General features: G+C 43.0%; 1 protein-coding gene and 1 non-coding gene across 3 annotated transcripts in view; both read left to right on the top strand.

Moving 5' to 3' along the window:
- The first annotated feature begins 1,027 nt into the window (after positions 1–1,027).
- Positions 1,028–19,568, top strand: part of LOC109874384 (pro-neuregulin-1, membrane-bound isoform) — an 82,379-nt gene continuing 63,838 nt past the window's right edge. Inside the window, exon 1 of one of the 2 annotated variants that reach the window (XM_031809493.1) lies at positions 1,028–2,503. In XM_031809493.1, coding sequence (XP_031665353.1) covers positions 1,777–2,503 — 727 coding nt within the window. In that variant the 5' untranslated portion in view covers positions 1,028–1,776. The remainder of the gene's footprint in view (positions 2,504–19,568) is intronic. The other variant, XM_020466269.2, reaches the window with a different exon arrangement.
- Positions 7,953–8,005, top strand: LOC116358332 (U7 small nuclear RNA). The gene has a single exon (XR_004206231.1). It is a non-coding gene; the product is annotated as a U7 small nuclear RNA (small nuclear RNA).

Below are 19,568 nucleotides of genomic sequence, written 5' to 3'. Positions count from 1 at the left end.
TTTGATACCGTTTCACTGATTCCACTTGCCATTTTCACGAGCCAGTCCTCCCCAATTAAAGTGCCACCAACCTCCTGTGATAAATAGAGCATTCATTGTGCTGTGCATATCTGAGCTATGCTTCTGAATGATGAATGATGAGAAGCTGGTTCTGTGTCCCATGGATTAGCAAGAAATTGTACTCACTATTACTATTCAGCCAGTCCAATACGGTTTCTTAACTTAAAGTAACATGTATGAAGATATGGCCTTTGAATAACTTGCTGTAGTAATACATGTATGAAGATATGGCCTTTGAATAACTTGCTGTAGTAATACATGTATGAAGTAAAGTAGTTCCCTAAAGAATAGTATTATGGAAATTAGTTTTACCCATCTGAAGGTAAGGATTCCCTGTGGGAAGAGACTCTTTTAGTGCTAATAAATTTTGATTTAAGATTTTAAGACAGATTTAGCTCATTTATGTCCCAATCCCTTTTTTGTTTTGACTGAATTGCCCAAATGTCAGAAGTCTAAGCTTTTATTTCCACACAGACACGCTCAAAACATGTCATATTGAATTTTGAGAAAAGAAGAACATCATGCTAGCGCTGAAATTTGCCTCTTTAGTATGAACAATTAAGCATGGTAAACTATGACACAATTGAATTGTGGTATGATAATGAGCGACTCCCTATTGGGTTATTTTAATGGAAAGTTCCCTATTTGGTTATTTTAATGGAAATATTACTTCACTGATTTTTCCTTTAATTGTCATTCATGCCAAATGAAGGACGATATCTGAGAAGAGCCATAAAACAATAGCTAAATCCCCTTGGGACGGAACATATATCTATTTCAATGGCTCCCACCCCTTGACAAAAAAAACATACCCATTTTTGTATTAGCATAATCAATGTTCTAGTCTGAGAGGTTGAGAGAGAGAGCGAGGAAGAGAGAGAGGCCTGAGCCGTCTGCTTGCCTGTGATTCGTTGCCATTCCTCATAATTGGATCAAGTACGAACTTGTTTAGCTGTATGCTTTGTATTCACACTGGGAGCAGCCTGGGAAGAGTGAGTGGACATATCAAACAGAGAGAGACCGAGTGAGTGGGAGAGAGAGAAAAAGAGAGAGAGTGGCTAAAGGGGAGAGGAGGGGTGTGGAGAGGAAGAAAACGGGAATATCCTGACTTGGCAATCCTTCCGCATTGTGCGTCTCTCTCTCTCCACTAATGATCTGTTTCTCTGGACCTGCTGAGATGATTCATCCCCTCTCGGCTGCTGCTTGAACATGACAGACAGACAGCATGTCACTCCTGCCACCGCAGTGCCTGCTTGATCTGTCCCAGCCGCTAGAGCCGCATCCTGCCCGTAGCGTTTACTCAGCAGCTGTCCTCAGTTGAGTGAGCGTCTATTGATTCCACCCAGCGAAATGCACTGAACTCAACTGGATCATGTCTTCTGGGCTACTTTTGTTGTGCATCTAAGCTGAGCTGAATCTGAAGCTTCTATTTCGGGACTTGTTTTGTGAATACATTTCCCATGAGAATGCTGAGAGAGTGAACCTGTGAAGAAATCTTTCTCCCTGTCACGCAAGTCTTATCGGTTTATTTACCAGACGTTAAAAAGGTAAACCCCGCACGGCTCTGAAAAGCATCCTCCTTCTTCATCTCCCACCCAACCCCCACCATGGCGATCTGATAATGGACAACACACTTTACAGTACCCGCCGCAGCCAGCTGCTGTGTGCTTTGAGTTGAGTCCAGAGATCCTTCTGTCTGAGAGAGAGAGAGGGAGGATGGCGGAGAGTGTGGAGGCGGAGGACTCCTCCGCCGGGCTGGTTGTCCCTCTCGGATCAGCGTCCCTTACCCACTCCTGCACCGATCCTAGACGAGCCCCCGAGGAGGCGCCGGAGGGGGCTGCGGCAGGTGGAGAGTGCGGGGAAGAGGGCACCGAGGGAGGCGGGGACAATTGCGATGGCGGTCGAGCCGGGCCCCTGGGATTATTGGGCTTGGCAGGGACCTGCTGTGTGTGCATAGAGATGGAACAGGTGCGCAGTTGCCTGCGCTCGGAGAAGATCTGCATCCTCCCCATCCTGGCCTGCCTGCTCAGCCTGGCCCTCTGCACCGCCGGCCTCAAGTGGGTCTTTGTGGACAAAATCTTTGAGTATGAGCCGCCCACCCACCTGGACCCTGATCGCATGGAACAAAACCCCTTCATCATCATTTCTGACCCCACACGGGATCTGCCAGTGTCATTTCCCTACCCCTCCACTGTCCCCATGCCGACGACCACCACCACAGGACAACCTGAGGTCATAGTAGAGGGGAAACCCACTGGAGGACCCTTTATACCCCAGTCCCCCAGAGTGACTCAGTACAGCCCTACTTCTGCATTGATGTACCCCACAGACCCGCCCACGCAACCTGGACCCCCTAACACCCCAAAACCAGTGAAAAAGGGAACACCAACCCCCTACACCCAAACTACTGTGGAATCTAATGACGTTGTTCTCCCTAAATTCTGTAAGTACGCCACACTTTGTATTTCCAATGACACCATGTGGTATTTTAATTTCCTCTCAGTTTTAGTTCATGCTCATCTTCAGTAAATATGTTCAGTTATGGAAGTTTAGACAAGAAAGGATTCTGAAGTTTAATGTCGGATAAAGACAAACTCACAAATATTCACTAGGGTAAGCATGTTTCTTTTAAGGGAACCGGATATTGTAGTCAGATGAAGGAAATCTACTGTCAGTTGATGTTGAAATCAAACATCAGCATACTGGGTACAGACAGAAAGGAGATATTCATGTGATACCATTCAGAGAAATAGTTTGCATACAATCCTCCAGTGTACAATACGCAGCCTAAAAAGGCCATTACTTCCACATGTTGTTTTTAAAACATTCTTTTTTTCCTATTATGCAACTCTATGCGGAGAATGATAAGGCCTGTTGCTGAGCACTCTGTCTGAAAGCAGACATGCTGTGACTTGCTGTGAAGCGCAAGTGGCCATGACTAAGCCTCAGAAGAATTACCAACTTACCTGGGTGTGCGCAAGAAACAAAATCCCTTTCGAAACCACCACAGGCTATTAGTACTAAACAACCAACTATAAACTAAAAAACTAACTATCTACTACTGCATAAACACGCCCCTTACAGTCCCAAACACCACATTCGATACAGTTAGTCACAAGCATTTTAATGCTATGCTGTTATGTCAATTTCACCAAAACATGTTCTCATCTGCATATTTGAAATAAGCACAAGGGCCCCCAATGCTAGCCGTGCATTATTTCCATTTCATATGACAAATCATTAGGTGATGATGCACGACTTCCTATATCTAAATGCTGTGGTGACGGAGAGACTTCCTCCTGCCAGGCCGATGCTCCATTTCAATGTCAGAGCCTGCTGGGGGCTAATTGATTCCCCCTCCACCTCTGAGCCACAGAGAAATACAATCCCAGTAATGCTATCTACCATGACTTTGAGAGCTGCCAGAGTTAGAACTGCTGGGAAAATGCTAACTCTACCAGCACTTCTGTCCTCTTGCAGCGTTATTCCCCATTCCCTATTAGATTTCATATGTTTTTCTCACCTGTCCTCATCTTAATTTGACTAGTATTGTCTCAGCAAAATAATCTTGCAGCAACAGGATTTTGACTTTTAGTCCAAAATGTTCTTAGCAACAAAAGAGTGATCAAATCAAAATCCTACATCTGTATTTGACTCTTGTGGTGTAGCTGTGGGTTTTTGTGGCTGCCAGCCCTTGATGCATTTCCTCATGCAAATGAGATTTTAATGAATTCACACTTGACAATTGCCTGTTGGAGATGTGATGAGTAGATTATAGATGGACATCTGTTCGAAAGGCAGGATATTTGGTTAAAAACGCCTGCGCTCTGATAGCTGACGTGTGTGCTTGGTTTAGTGAGCAGAGAGATGGGAAGGTTTCCTTGTGTTTTTGACACACCCCTGACGAAACAAAAGCATTGGCATTGAAATCTGCCAATCATCAGCACAGATGAAAGTGTATGTGCAGCTTCGCTCAGAAACTATGAATGCCTCGCATCGATTGAAGTTTTTCGTAACTCATGCATTGATGACGTTTATAGAATTTATTGGCGTGTTCCACCACAGCAGAGGCACATTTTAGAAATTGAAAGACACAGGTGGTGTGTCTGCATTCATTAGTCAAATTGAGGGCTTCTGTGAGGCAAGACACTCACCCCCTTTTTAAGCTGCATGATCAATTTGGGGATTTAAATTGGAAATGTGATCTACTGCTTTGGTAATCCCAGACCAAATCAATACCCAGAGAGCAGGTCAGCTGTCCAACCAGGAAGCACAGTGAACGTGATAGTGATTTGTCGCATTATTTGACACATTGAGCAAATGAGAAAATGTGAAGGAAGCTAACGAATACGCCAGTACGGATGCCATATCAATCAGTGGAGAGGTGTATCAAAGTTGTGTCCGACATTCCTATGACTGCATGTGTGTATGAGACAGTTGGTGTTGTCGGCGACCTACAACACACCTGTAATTGTTCTGCAAAAAAAAAATATATACAACAATAACTCAATGTTGCAAGTACATGGCATGCTCGGGCTAGTTGACTGTAACATACATTAATACAATTGGTGCACCCTCTTAATCACAAATTCTAATGCGCTTCCTTTTCCCTAATTGGTATTTCCTAATAGTAATCAAATGTGCATTTCATTACAGTTTGGGTTGAACTGAGAAATGTCTAATTCCATTGTCACAATTCCCTTGCCAATTTGGTTTACCCACATGAAAAAATACTACAGTTTACTATAGAATATTATAGTACTTACAATACAATTCTGTAATAGACTGTAGTATACTGGGAGACCTCCGGTTGTTCGATCTAAGAAGACGTGTTTGAGAGAGGTCCCCATTTAAACTTTAATTTTACATGCCGCTGTTTTTATGTAGATGTATCAGTTGGTTATATTCTTTAAAAAAATAAAAAGAACTGCTACAACCAACATATTGTTGAAGGTCGAACCAACTACTCGAATGCCTAAAATGGCTGCCGCGGCCAATCCTGATGCTGAGTTGGAGGCCTTTACTATGACCACACTTGTAGCTGAGCTAGCTAAACAAAGACGCCTAAAAGAGGATATGGCTTATCTCCTCAGCACTTCACTGGCACCTCTCCAAACTTCCATTGATGCCTTTCGAGAAACGATCAACACGTTTGGGCGACGCCTCACTACACTAGAAGGTTTCTCCACTGACAACACCGAGCGGATTGCTGAGCTAGAAGCAGCTGTCTCTCATATGAAAACGGCCAACACAGCTCTACTTTCCAAGGTACATTCGTTGGAGAATTATGCCAGAAGGGAATACATCTGGATCATTGGCATCATGGAGGGAATTGAGCCTGTAGTCAATTTGTCTCTGACATGCTGGTGAGTAACAGGACAAACCGCCAGAGCTCGACCGAGAGCACAGATCCCTTACCCCCAAACCCAACTCAGGGGAGTGGCCTAGGGCGATCATAGCCTACTTTTATCATTACCAAAACAAGGAACGAGCAATGTGCTAGGCAAAGGAGTATCAACCAAAATTCTGTGGCCAAGAAGGGGATAAAGTTTCAGTTCCTACACCCTGCCCATCTTCGTGTCTTTTGCAAGGGAGAGACCCTCATTTTTGACACAGTGGCCGAGGCTAAAGCATTCTATGTCTGGCGCGAAGAGTATAGTTGATAGAAGAAGCGACCCAGCTGGCTAGACATGGCGGGAGGTATATGTGGCTGGCTACTTTGCTAGCTGGCAATGAACTGATTTTCATGACATCCACTTGGATATTACTTTTCACGTGAAAACAATGTTTATTTTTCTTGTTCCGGGAGAAACCGATTTATTTCATTTAGTTTTATTTGACTGAGATTAGTGGCAACGTTAGCTATAATACATCACAATCAATTTGGACTGGCTAGCGGGAGCTGGCTGGACACACTTGACTGTTTACTATCTGACTAGCTAACGCCACATTTATATTGAAATGTATTTTTACAATGTAACAAGATGATTACTTAACTCCAGGAGCACCCAGGGAAAACTTTATTACGTCTATACTTGGCTGAGAAGATTTCAGACAACAGGGATATTTGGCTGACTTGCTAGCATGCACACCAAAAACCAGAGTGCTCAAGCACTGACTGGGTTGTTTGAATGCGGCAGTGGATTTATCTGAGCACTTCTTCTGTACCATTTCTAGTGGCTATCTAGCTGACATATAGCTTGACATGTGGAGACCTAGCTAGCTACATCTAGAATCGACTGAACAAAGACCTGTATCCGTGTAGTAAAATTGGCTAGCTGACTAGCTTAGCTGGCACTAGTAACACATAAATAGCCAATGTGGGTTTGTTATGTTGGCATTAGCTAGTCTGTATAGACTATTTAGTAATGCTACAATCTCAGGGTTTGACTTGTGTTCATTTCTTATTTGAATTTGCTTTCATGTGACTGTAATGCATTTGTTTGTTTGAGTGGATGTTTGGATATATTTAGCTTTCGCCTCAACCGAGACTCACGGATGTTGGAATATTTTGGCCTTCGTGTTTGTGGAGTGTGTTCCCTCTTTGTGGTCATGCTGTGCCTGAGTATCATATTTTACTCCCTGTAGTCGTGGACAGTGTGACTGTTGGAGCATGGCTCGAAAGTCTTGGCTAACAGAAGTATTTTATTTGGCTATTTTTGTTTATTAAAGCCAATGTAGGATGTAACTGATCGACTATTGAGTGCCATTGTTAATATTTGAGTTCAAAAGATTTAAACTTGGCGTTGTAAATAATTCTGTTAAAATCCAATCTGAATGAGAAAAGGAACTTGAATGGAGAGATCACTGGTGAAGTCTGGAATAGTGCCTTACTTAGTTTTAATGGAAGCTCCTCTTGTGCCCGGCTCAGCCTTATACAGTTTAAAGTGATATGTATGATGTGACAGTTGACAGGTGTAAAAGCTTCTTGGTGGATTTGACCCACATGTTCTGGTCCTTTCCTCATCTGGCAGACTATTGGTTCACTATATTTAAAATCCTTTCTGAAGCATTTGATTTAAAGTTGCAGCCTAGTACAGAAATGGCTATTTTTGGAGTACCAAAAAACAATCCTTCTCTGACCTTTGCCTCCCTGTTAGCCAGCAGAAGGATTTTTAAAGGGTTGAAAATCTATCAATCCTCCCTTAGCCTCTCTTTGGCTCAAAGATCTGATGTTGTTTCTAAAATTTGAAAAAATTATGTATACCATTCGAGGGTCAACCACCGAATTGTATTCCACCTGGGACTTGATGGTATCCTATTTTGAACAGCTCCAAACACTTCCTCCAGTTTAGTATTCTTGGCCCAACCCCCACCCCTTGAGGTTACTGCTATATAGGCCTATAAGATCACCTAATCACCTGATTGTTAGGCTATTACATTTTGGTTTGTATTGAAGTAACATTTTTGTATACTTTTGTTTTGTTTTCTGACATGTAACTCAATGACTTTCCCTTTTTAAATGTGTTTGGAGGCATTATGAGGGGGGGACGGGAGAAAGGAGGTCGAAGGGGAACAAAAATTCATTGTGAATATAAAATTATATATACAAAAAAAGGCTGTAGAATACTATACTACACACTGTAGTATCCCTCAAGCATGTGTTGTACCTACTGTAGAACGTTGTAGTAGACTGTAGAATACTATGTCTGCAAAAACACTACAGGTCTGCAAAAACACTACACTTTTTTAACTATGGTAAATACTATAGTATCAAATGTACATATACCCTGCCCATTCCCCTCCTCCATATGGGTGGCACAAATTGGGATAAGTGAGAAACCTGCATTCCAAGTTTGGACCATATTGTGTTCCATACAGGTTATAGACAACAGCAGAAGTTCTGAACTATCCGGGCAGACCCCAGTCCTACAGTACCTACAAATTATGGAAAATGTGCTCTTTCAGTATTTCTCCAGTAGGTTTCCTGAAAGAGAAAGCCTCCACTTCTTTGTCAAAGATACCGTAGTATCACTGTAGTATACTATAGCATTGTTTCATGTGGGTAGCCGCATTAAGTTGAATTAACTTCTTCACTTGAGTTCTGTATAATTTAGAGTTCGATATTCCTATTAAATATTACCTTGTCTCTGGCAAAACTGGGCTTTGGAGTGTACAGAACAGCGGGGCCTCTGCCTCAGTTTGACAGATAATACACATACACACCCAATGGTCTTTCCCTGTTCTGTTTATAAAGCCATTACTTGGGTAAATAACCCCTTCAGCTATCTTCTCAACACATTCTCTTCAGTAAACAGAGCATTTACAGCAGCACAGTAGAACATTTATTTCAAGCCAAGCTAATGAGCTATTCCCTATAAAGGCTGGAACTCAATAAAGGCAGTAGGTATAGGAAGCCCTCTTGATGTGATAGAGCCATTTACACATATTAATCACAGTGGCTCATAGAAAATACCTGATATAGCACAATGCGCCCCTCCATGATCACAATGCTTAGAGATGCACAGTCTTCTATAGTGTTCACCCAGCAAACATGCCCACATTGGCACGATGTGGACTAAAATATTGGCCCCATGTAGGTTGCCCACATTGGGCCAATGATTTTTATAATTGTTTCATTACAATGCACAAATTGTATCACTTTAAGCTTGAAAGATATTCAGTGAATGTGTTATATTGTATCAGAAAGACAACCAAGTTGTTGCTATCATACATACAGTATATTTTTGGAAAATAAACTGTTCAGTTTTTCATGCACTTGTTTAAGACTTCCTCATTGGCAAGATTCAAGAGTCAAAAGAATTGGCTTCACACAACAGAACACTTAGGGCTTGATTCAATCAGATCCGCTTTAGCCAACATCCGAGTAGTTGTTGTTTTGGCGGTGTCGAAAGTGGAACTGTGTTAGAGCTGTCAAATCCGCAAGAGACTCCCGGCATAAAGCAGACATTGCCATTGGCAATGTGGGAGTCGCATTAACAGAAATTCCACACAAGTTCGAACACTGGAATGTGTGATGCAATCTACACCTCAGTTAGGATTATAGAAATCCTCCTTATTTAGTTGAATTCTTTTTCATTTTGAGCGTAATTATTTATATTTAGACTACACTTTCTCGTTTTGAACTTATAACACTTCATGACAATGCTGCTCACCTTAGTTCCACCTCTGACACTGCCAAAATATCCGCTATGCGGGTGTCTGCTATCACAGGTGTCTGCTATCACAGGTTATGCTTGATCTTATTCAATCTCTGCCTTAAATTGGCATGACACTTCTCAGTAACGGTTGCACAAAAGGGAGGTGGGAAAAGCCTAATTATTTTAATGAATTGCCGCCTCTATATTATGTGTCTATATTAGCTGGGCTTGCTGTGGGCTAGCCTGTGTTGGGCTGGTGTAGACTAGTCTGTGTTGGATTGGTGTGGGCTAGCCTGTGTTGGGCTGTTGTAGGCTAGCCCGTGTTGGGCTGATGTGGGCTAGCCTGTGCTGGGCTCGCCCGTGTTGGGCCACAGAATACTCACATGATGCCAATGGGGTCATGATTGCTGGGCAGTTTGATATATACACTGTCCTTTGGGTTGTTGTATCCCACTGATGCTAAAAGGCATGGTTACATTAACATTAATAATACAAGATATTGTAATGACAAGAAGCAGTAGTTGCTGAAGTGAAAGAACTGGAAGAGGGAAGGCTGAGAAGAAGTGGGTCTAATAAAATGACCTCTGTGACATGGGATTTATTTTCCTTCAGTGAACTTTCCTTGACAATGCACCAGGGCATTAGTTTGTTTCAACTGAGCTAGTTCATAAGTTGGCATAAGCCTAGCTCTATAACAAGAAAGAAGCTTCATAACTTCACTTGAAAATTATTTTGACTGCATTGACATTTTTACCTAGATCAAGTTTCTCTCGATTTAAAATGTCAAATAATTGTGTTCTCTATGACCCTGCGAAATTATTGTTTGTCTTGAATTGGTAGTATCCTTCTTCCTTAATCTAGGCTGTGGTTTAATTGTACCTTCCACTTGACTTAAAATTAGATATCAATAGCAGAACTTAGTTGAATATTTTCTCTCACATTGTCTTGTAAAGATCAATAATAAACCAGTCAAGGTGACGTAGCTACAACCCGACAGCACCATAAATCAGTACACACATATTTGCCTTTGTGGTTTCATTTTGCGTAAGTATACAGCTTCACCAAACCCGGTCCTTGGGAACCCAAGGGTTTGTTTTGGTGTTTGCTTTAACAGGAGTATGATGATGGTGCCGCAGGGGGTGGCTGCCGTTTTACAGCCTCTGAACCAACCATGCTATTTTGACAGGAGTATGATGATGGTGCCGCAGGGGGTGGCTGCCGTTTTACATCCTCTGAACCAACCATGCTATTTTGACAGGAGTATGATGATGGTGCCGCAGGGGGTGGCTGCCGTTTTACAGCCTCTGAACCAACCATGCTATTTTGACAGGAGTATGATGATGGTGCCGCAGGGGGTGGCTGCCGTTTTACATCCTGTGAACCAACCATGCTATTTTGACAGGAGTATGATGATGGTGCCGCAGGGGGTGGCTGCCGTTTTACAGCCTCTGAACCAACCATGCTATTTTGACAGGAGTATGATGATGGTGCCGCAGGGGGTGGCTGCCGTTTTACAGCCTCTGAACCAACCATGCTATTTTGTTTGTTTTTTTCATATTGTTTGTAACTCATTTTGTACATAGTGCTGCTGCTACTGTCTTTTATGACCGAAAAGAGCTTCTGGACATCAGAACAGCGATTACTCCCCTAGAACTGGATGAGTAATTTTTCTTTAACGAGTCGGACGAGAGGGATTTACCCCAGACACCCGAACAAGCCCCCATCCCCGTCATTCGCAGGAGAAATAGACAGAGGTTTCACGGAAGGACTTCGGGGGGCCTTGTGAGGATCCAGCGACGAGTGACTAATCTGCCTTTGCCATCAGTACTATTGACCAATGTACAATCGCTCGATAATGAACTACAAGCACGTATATCCTACCAACGGAACATTAAAAACTGTAATATCTTATGTTTCAACGAGTTGTGGCTGAACGATGACATGAATAACATACAGCTGGTGAGTCATACAGTACACTGTATCGGCAGGATAGAACAGCAGCCTCTGGTAAGACAAGGGGTGGCGGTCTGTGTATATTTGTGAACAACCACTGGTGCACGATATCTCAGGAAGTCTCAAGGTTTGCTCCACTGAGGTGGAGTATCTCATGATAATCTGTAGACCACACTATCTACCTAGAGAGTTTATCTGTATCCTTCATAGCTGTCTATTTACCACCACAAACCGATGCTGGCACTAAGACCGTACTCAATGAGTGCGAGCACATGCAGAGGTGGCGCTCCTAGTGGCCAGGGACTTTAATGCAGGGAAGCTTAAATCCGTTTTTACCTAATTTCTATCAACATGTAAAATGTGCAACCAGAGAGAAACAAATCTAGACCACCTTTACTCCACACGCAGAGATGCGCATACAAAGCTCTCCCTTTCCCTCCATTTGGAAAGTCTGACCATAATTCTACCCTGCTGATTACTGCATACATGCAAAAAACAAAGCAGGAAGCACCCTTGACTCTGTCAATAATAAAGACGTCAGATGAAGCAGATGCTAATCTACAGGACTGTTTTGCTAGCACAGACTGGAATATGTTCCGGGATTCTTCCGATGGCATTGAGGAGTACACAGTATCAGTCACTGGCTTCATCAATAAGTGCATCGATTAGGTTGTCCCACAATGACAGTATGTAATACCCCAACCAGAAGCCATGGATTACAGGCAACATCCAAACTGAGCTAGGGTAGAGCTGCCTCTTTCAAGAAGTGGGGCTCTCACCCGGAAGCTTATAAGAAATCCCGCTATGCCCTCCAATGAGCCATCAAACAGGCAAAGCATCAACACAGGACAAATATCAAATCGCAATATAACGGCTCCGATGCTCGTCAGCTGCGGCAAGGCTTGCAAACTATTACAGACTACAAAGGGAAGCACAGCCGCGAGCTGCACAGTGACACGAGACTACCAGACCATCTAAATTACTTCTATGCTTGCTTTGAGGCAAGTAACAATGATACATGATTTAGAGCATCAGCTGTTCCGGATGAATGTGTGATTACGCTCTCCGAAGCCGATGTGAGTAAGACCTTTAAACAGGTCAACATTCACAAGGCCGCAGGGCCAGACGGATTACCAGGATGTGTACTCCGAGCATGCGCTGACCAACTGGCAAGTGTCCTCACTGACATTTTCAATCTCACCCTGTCTGAGTCTGTAATACGAACATGTTTGAAGCAGACCACCATTGTCCCTGTGCCCAAGAACACAAAGGTAACCTAACTAAATGACTAACGACCCATAGCACTCATGTCTGTAGCCATGAAGTGCTTTGAAATGCTGGTCATGGCTCAAATCAACACCATTATCTCAGAAACCCTAGACCCACTGCAATTTGCATACCACCCCAACAGATCCACAAATGATGCAATCGCTATTGCGCTCCACACTGCCCTTTCACAATTTGGCCAAAGGAACACCTATGTGAGAATGCTATTCATTGACTACAGCTCAGTTTTCAACACCGTAGTGCCCTCAAAGCTTATCACTAAGCTAAGGACCTTGGGCCTAAACACCTCCCTCTGCAACATGATCCTGGACTTCCTGACGAGTTGCACCCAGGTGGTAACGATAGGTAACAACACGTCCGCCACACTTATCATCGTCCCCTCCTCTACTCCCTGTTCACTCATGACTGCATGGCCAGGCACGACTCCAACACCATCATTAAGTTTGCAGATGACACAACAGTGGTAGACCTGATCACCAAAAACGACGAGACAGCCTATAGGGAGGAGATCAGAGAACTGATCGTGTGGTGCAAGGACAAACTCTCCCTGAACGTGATCAAAATAAAGGAGATGATTGTGGACAACAGGATAAGGAGGACTGAGAATGTGTCAAGGACATTTTATAATTCCTATATGTGTTCATTAACCAATTCAATTAAAATCACTGTCGGTTTCTAAGAATTTGTAAGATCCTTATTTGCATAAAATAGACAGAGACCGGTGTTAAGGTTTTCTTCCGATGAAGGAGAGGAGGACCAAAATGCAGCGTGGTTATTTGTATACATCTTTAATAAGGATGAAAACACGAACAGTATACCACAACAATAAACGTGAAAAAACCTAAACAGCCTATCTGGTGCAAACAAACACAGAGACAGGAACAATCACCCAGGAAACACTCAAAGAATATGGCTGCCTAAATATAGTTCAGGCAACCATAGACCTTTCTAGACAACCCCACTATACCACAATCCCAATACCTACAAAAACCCCAAGACAAAACACACCACATAATAAACCCATGTCACACCCTGGCCTGACCAAAATAGTAAAGAAAACACAAAATACTAAGACCAGGGCGTGACAACCAGTCTATTAAAAATGAGTCAATTAGTCAATAGTATTTATTCTCTCTTATTCCTCTTTGCTTACTTCAGACACACACACATGCATTCCTTTCCAACCTAGTTGGAATGGTGTTTATTATGTTTTAATTACTCCTTGTTCATGCTACATAACCTCTTTCTTATGAACTAACATTATAAATCAGATATAGTAAAACAGGGTAGAATTCAATTAGATATAGTTCTAGTTAAATGTATACATTGTTTAACCATTATTCATCAAATCACATAACAGAACACCCACATTCTCCTCGACGGGGCTTTTGTGGAGCAGGTTGAGAGTTTCAAGTTCCTTGGCGTCCACATCACCAACAAACTAACATGTTTCAAGCACACCAAGACAATCATCAAGAGGGCACGACAAAACCTATTCCCCCTCAGGAGACTGAAAAGATTTGGCATGGGTCCTTAGTTCCTCAAAAGGTTTTACAGCTGCACCATCGAGAGCATGGTTTCATCACTGCCTGGTATGGCAACTGCTCGGCCTACGACCGCAAGGTCAGCTGGGTTTTATCTATTGTGTTTGATGGTCCAATGATTGATTTTGACAAATGTTCCGAGACAGAAGGCCATCATTTAATTTGGAAATCAATTAAGGAAGTTTTATTTTAATGAAACAAGGACCATAATCTTTACACTTCAACCGGTTAGCGATAAGGAGCATTTGAATGGGGCCAAAGGGTTCATTATCATTATGACAAATGCGACAGTCTCTAATTTAATTACGCTAAAATGTTTTGCCATTGATTACCACCACTATTCTGTAATGGCTCTGTGTGCGTTCCTTTGTCCCCATTTAGTGACTCAGCAAATTCAAAAACAGTATGTCTTCCAAGTCCTTCTCATTGAAAAGCCTCACCTATTCTGTGTCTGGCCATTTAGAAACAGTCAGGGTTGGCTGACGTCGGTACAAATCAAATGAACACTCCCATTTCTGAATTACAGAATTCTACTTCAGAAAATGTGTTGATTTTTTTTTTAACCTAACCTATTTAAGATAATTTATATGTGAACAGATGCCAGAGTACAGTGCCGAATTTGAGAATAGTCCACTTAAAACATTGGTTCCTTTTGGTGATTAATACACTTAATTGCCAATGAAAGTGTATCCATTGTGCTGTTTATCAAACAAGGTCCATTACCTAATGATGAGCCATCAGGTTGGCCCAGCGCTGAACCCTAGGTAACACCATAAATACCTATTCTCAACCCTGAGGGATTTTATATCTCACAGTCAGGAAAGACTTTCTCGCTCTGAGGTGTTGTCAGAATCTCCGGTTTGAAAAACATGCAGTGTCTCCCCTAAATAAATAATGCAGAGAACAGCTAGAAGAGGGTTTAAAACCCACTGTGTCTGGCAGGAAGAGATTGTATTTAGGACAGATCTTTTCAAAGTTCTCCGCTGGATATTTTTAGGGTTCACCTGTCATGTAACTGTAAAGAGTAGATTCTGGGCTTTCACCAAACCCTTTTTCTCTCTGAGGTGAAGTTCATGATAAAGAAACTGTTTAAGCTAATTAAATGTGTAAGAATTTGAGGTCCTTAGCCAATCCTTACTACTTATCTCACCTGTCAATCATTATATGAACCAATGGTAAAACAAGGGCTTGGATCGGCATCCTAAATCAATTGTCTTCCAATGTGCTCAAAGTCATAGCTTCTGAAGGAATTTTGATTGTCACACAGTGGAACATGGTCCTGATATGTAACACCAAAGCCTTGGCCAGAAGATATAGGCTCTATCAGCGACTCAACAAAAGGGAAATGGAAAAGCTACATCACTGTACCTTTCTCATAACCATTCATAACCTTTGATTCAGACTTCAGTACTTGTATTTCCGCCTTCAGTGTTGCCAGTAAGAGACAATGGCTCAGTTGTAGAGTGCCACTGTAAGAGATGGATTGAAATTGACAGAAATGGTACCTCGAGGGTCATGCTTTTTCAAATTCAGTCAAGGGGAGGGTTTAGTATTTTTTTATGTAGTCCAGGGGAGTGTCATGTAATTTTTTATTTATGAAATGTCAATATTTCTCAGTGTTTTATAATTAGTTGCTTATTAAGCTATATCGATGTGTGCCCGAATCCGCCCCTCATCTCTGAGAGGCTACAAAGTGCAAGCACAAGTCATATTTCTACGAAAATGTACTTCCTAGTCTTTTGCGCTGCTGGGATGGTGTAAATAAAACTGGGCTGCATTACATCAAATCAAATCCAATTTTCTTTGTCACATGAGCCGAATACAATAGGTATTCAGTGAATACAGTGAAATGCTTACTTACGAGCCCCTAACCGACAGTGCAGTTTAAAAAAAAAAATGTACACACTGCAATGGATAATCCAGCCCTGAGCCGCGAACAGCTCTGCTCTCACTGATCAAACCTTTTTTGTGCTGCCTAACCAATACTGTGTAGGCCTACAGAGGCAGTTCAGGAGGAGAGTCAAATAATTGTTCAGATTTTGGGGGGGATTAGGTCTATTCCAAAAAATACAATATCTTGCGCACTGACTAGCCAATGTTCTGTTCAGTTTGAAGATGAGAGCGTGATGATGAGGAGGACAGAGGTCAACTTTGATAGCTTGCTACTACTGTAATTGATTTTAATAAAACAATGTTTCTTGCCCATGATGTATTTATCAGAGTTATTGACCTCACAATAATTCAGATTGAAGTAATTTACATTGTGGTGCTGTCAAAAAATGGACAGTTCGTGGTGCTGAAGGTAGGCCAATTTGAGTAGGCATAATTCATTTCAACCGTAGACTTTACTAATACTAACACTTTGTGTTGGAACCTATTTCTTCCTATTTAAGAAATAAGAGGTAAGCCTACCTGTTTGACAGACGAAATTAGGGTATAGATTGCTATATCCATAGATTTGTCGGCCAATTCCTCCACCCATCACTCTTTAAATAGCCTACCTCCGTGTTAGTGAAGGGCTGTTAAGTTAAAACCGGGTATGAGAAGGTATGCCATAGGACTACCGTCCACATATTCTAAGTCAGAACCGTCCAGAGTAGTGATGCTGGACAGGCGGGCAGGTACGGGCAGTGAGCGGTTGAAGAGCATGCATTTGGTTTTACTTGCAATTAGAGCAGTTGGAGACCACGGAAAGAGAGTTGTATGGCATTGAAGCTCGTTTGGAGGTTAGTTAACACAGTGTCCAAAGAAGGGCCAAAAGTATACAGAATGGTGTGGTCTGCTTAGAGGTGGATCAGAGAATCAACAGCAGCAAGAGCGACATCATTAATATATACAGAGAAAAGAGTCGGCCCAAGAATTGAACCCTGTGGCACCCCCATAGAGACTGCAAGAGGTCCGGACAACAGGCCCTCTGATTTGACACACTGAACTCTGTCTGAGAAGTAGTTGGTGAACCAGGCGAGGCAGTCTTTTGAGAAACTTTGGCTGTTGAGTCTGCCGATAAGAATGTGGTGATTGACAGAGTCGAAAGCCTTGGCCAGGTCGACGAATACAGCTGCACAGTATTGTCTTTTCTAAACCAGCACAAAAACATCCTGTGGCGGACTGCAATAGCATCGAATAGTCCCCACGATATGCAACTGTTCAGGGAAGTCAGGAACCAATACACGCAGTCAGTCAAGAAAGCAAAGGCCAGTTTCTTCAGGCAGAAATTTGCATGCTGTAGCTCTAACTCCAAAATGTTCTGGGACACTGTGAAGTCCATGGAGAACAAGAACACCTCCTCCCAGCTGCCCACTGCACTGAGGCTAGGTAACACGGTCACCACCGATAAATCCATGATTATCGAAAACTTCAACAAGCATTTCTCAATGGCTGGCCATGCCTTCCTCCTGGCTACTCCAACCTCGGCCAACAGCTCTGCCCCCCCCCCCCGCAGCTACTCGCCCAAGCCTCTCCAGGTTCTCCTTTACCCAAATCCAGATAGCAGATGTTCTGAAAGAGCTGCAAAACCTGGGCCTGTACAAATCACCTGGGCTTGACAATCTGGACCCTCTATATCTGAAACTATCCGCCGCCATTGTCGCAACCCCTATTACCAGCCTGTTCAACCTCTCTTTCATATCGTCTGAGATCCCCAAGGATTGGAAAGCTGCCGCAGTCATCCCCCTCTTCAAAGGGGGAGACACCCTGGACACAAACTGTTACAGACCTATATCCATCCTGCCCCGCCTATCTAAGGTCTTCGAAAGCCAAGTCAACAAACAGGTCACTGACCATCTAGAATCCCACCGTACCTTCACCGCTGTGCAATCTGGTTTCCGAGCCGGTCACGGAGGCACCTCAGCCACACTCAAGATACTAAACGACATCATAACCGCCATCGATAAAAGACAGTACTGAGCAGCCGTCTTCATCGACCTTGCCAAGGCTTTCGACTCTGTCAATCACCATATTCTTATCGGCAGACTCAGTAGCCTCGGTTTTTCTGATGACTGCCTTGCCTGGTTCACCAACTACTTTGCAGACAGAGTTCAGTGTGTCAAATCGGAGGGCATGCTGTCCGGTCCTCTGGCCGTCTCTATGGGGGTGCCACAGGGTTCAATTCTTGGGCCGACTCTTTTCTCTGTATATATCAATGATGTTGCTCTTGCTGCGGGCGATTCCCTGATCCACCTCTACGCAGACGACACCATTCTGTATACTTCCGGCCCGTCCTTGGACACTGTGCTATCTAACCTCCAAACGAGCTTCAATGCCATACAACACTCCTTCCGTGGCCTCTAACTGCTCTTAAACGCTAGTAAAACCAAATGCATGCTTTTCAACCATTCGCTGCCTGCACCTGCATGCCCGACTAGCATCACCACCCTGGATGGTTCCGACCTAGAATATGTGGACGTCTATAAGTACCTAGGTGTCTGGTTAGACTGTAAACTCTCCTTCCAGACTCATATCAAACATCTCCAATCTATAATCAAGTCTAGAATCGGCTTTCTATTCCGCAACAAAGCCTCCTTCACTCACGCCGCCAAACGTACCCTAGTAAAACTGACTATCCTACCGATCCTCGACTTCGGCGATGTCATCTACAAAATAGCTTCCAACACTCTACTCAGCAAACTGGATGCAGTTTATCACAGTGCCATCCGTTTTGTTACTAAAGCACCTTATACCACCCACCACTGCGACCTGTATGCTCTAGTCGGCTGGCCCTCACTACATATTCGTCGCCAGACCCACTGGCTCCAGGTCATCTACAAGTCCATGCTAGGTAAAGCTCCGCCTTATCTCAGTTCACTGGTCACGATGGCAACACCCACCCGTAGCACGCGCTCCAGCAGGTGTATCTCACTGATCATCCCTAAAGCCAACACCTCATTTGGCCGCCTTTCGTTCCAGTTCTCTGCTGCCTGTGACTGGAACGAATTGCAAAAATCGCTGAAGTTGGAGACTTTTATCTCCCTCACCAACTTCAAACATCTGCTATCTGAGCAGCTAATCGATCGCTGCAGCTGTACATAGTCTATCGGTAAATAGCCCACCCAATTTTGCCTACCTCAGCCCCATACTGTTTTTATTTATTTACTTTTCTGCTATTTTGCACACCAATATCTCTACCTGTACAAGACCATCTGATCATTTATCACTCCAGTGTTAATCTGCAAAATTGTAACTATTCGCCTACCTCCTCATGCCTTTTGGACACATTGTATATAGACTCTCTTTTTTTCTACGGTGTTATTGACTTGTTAATTGTTTACTCCATGTGTAACTCCGTGTTGTCTGTTCACACTGCTATGCTTTATCTTGGCCAGGTCACAGTTGCAAATGAGAACTTGTTCTCAACTAGCCTACCTGTTTAAATAAAGATGAAATAAAAAAATAAAAAAATAAAAACCAGCGCTTTGGTCAATTATGTTTTATGCTCAAAACACTAAGTAAAATACCGGGGAAAGATGTGACTCCGATGCATAGTGGGATATAATTGTTTAGTTTCTTTGACATTCATAGGCTGAGCTACAACCTTCTATAGCCGATTTATACAAAGAATTGTTAAATAAAGGTAAAAAAAACACAACCTTCTATCCCGCAGCCCTGTGTGCTATCAGAAGTCCTG

The sequence above is a fragment of the Oncorhynchus kisutch genome, linkage group LG29, assembly GCF_002021735.2.
Source record: "Oncorhynchus kisutch isolate 150728-3 linkage group LG29, Okis_V2, whole genome shotgun sequence".
Classification (NCBI taxonomy): domain Eukaryota; kingdom Metazoa; phylum Chordata; class Actinopteri; order Salmoniformes; family Salmonidae; genus Oncorhynchus; species Oncorhynchus kisutch.
This window is presented reverse-complemented; position numbering and strand designations above follow the sequence as displayed.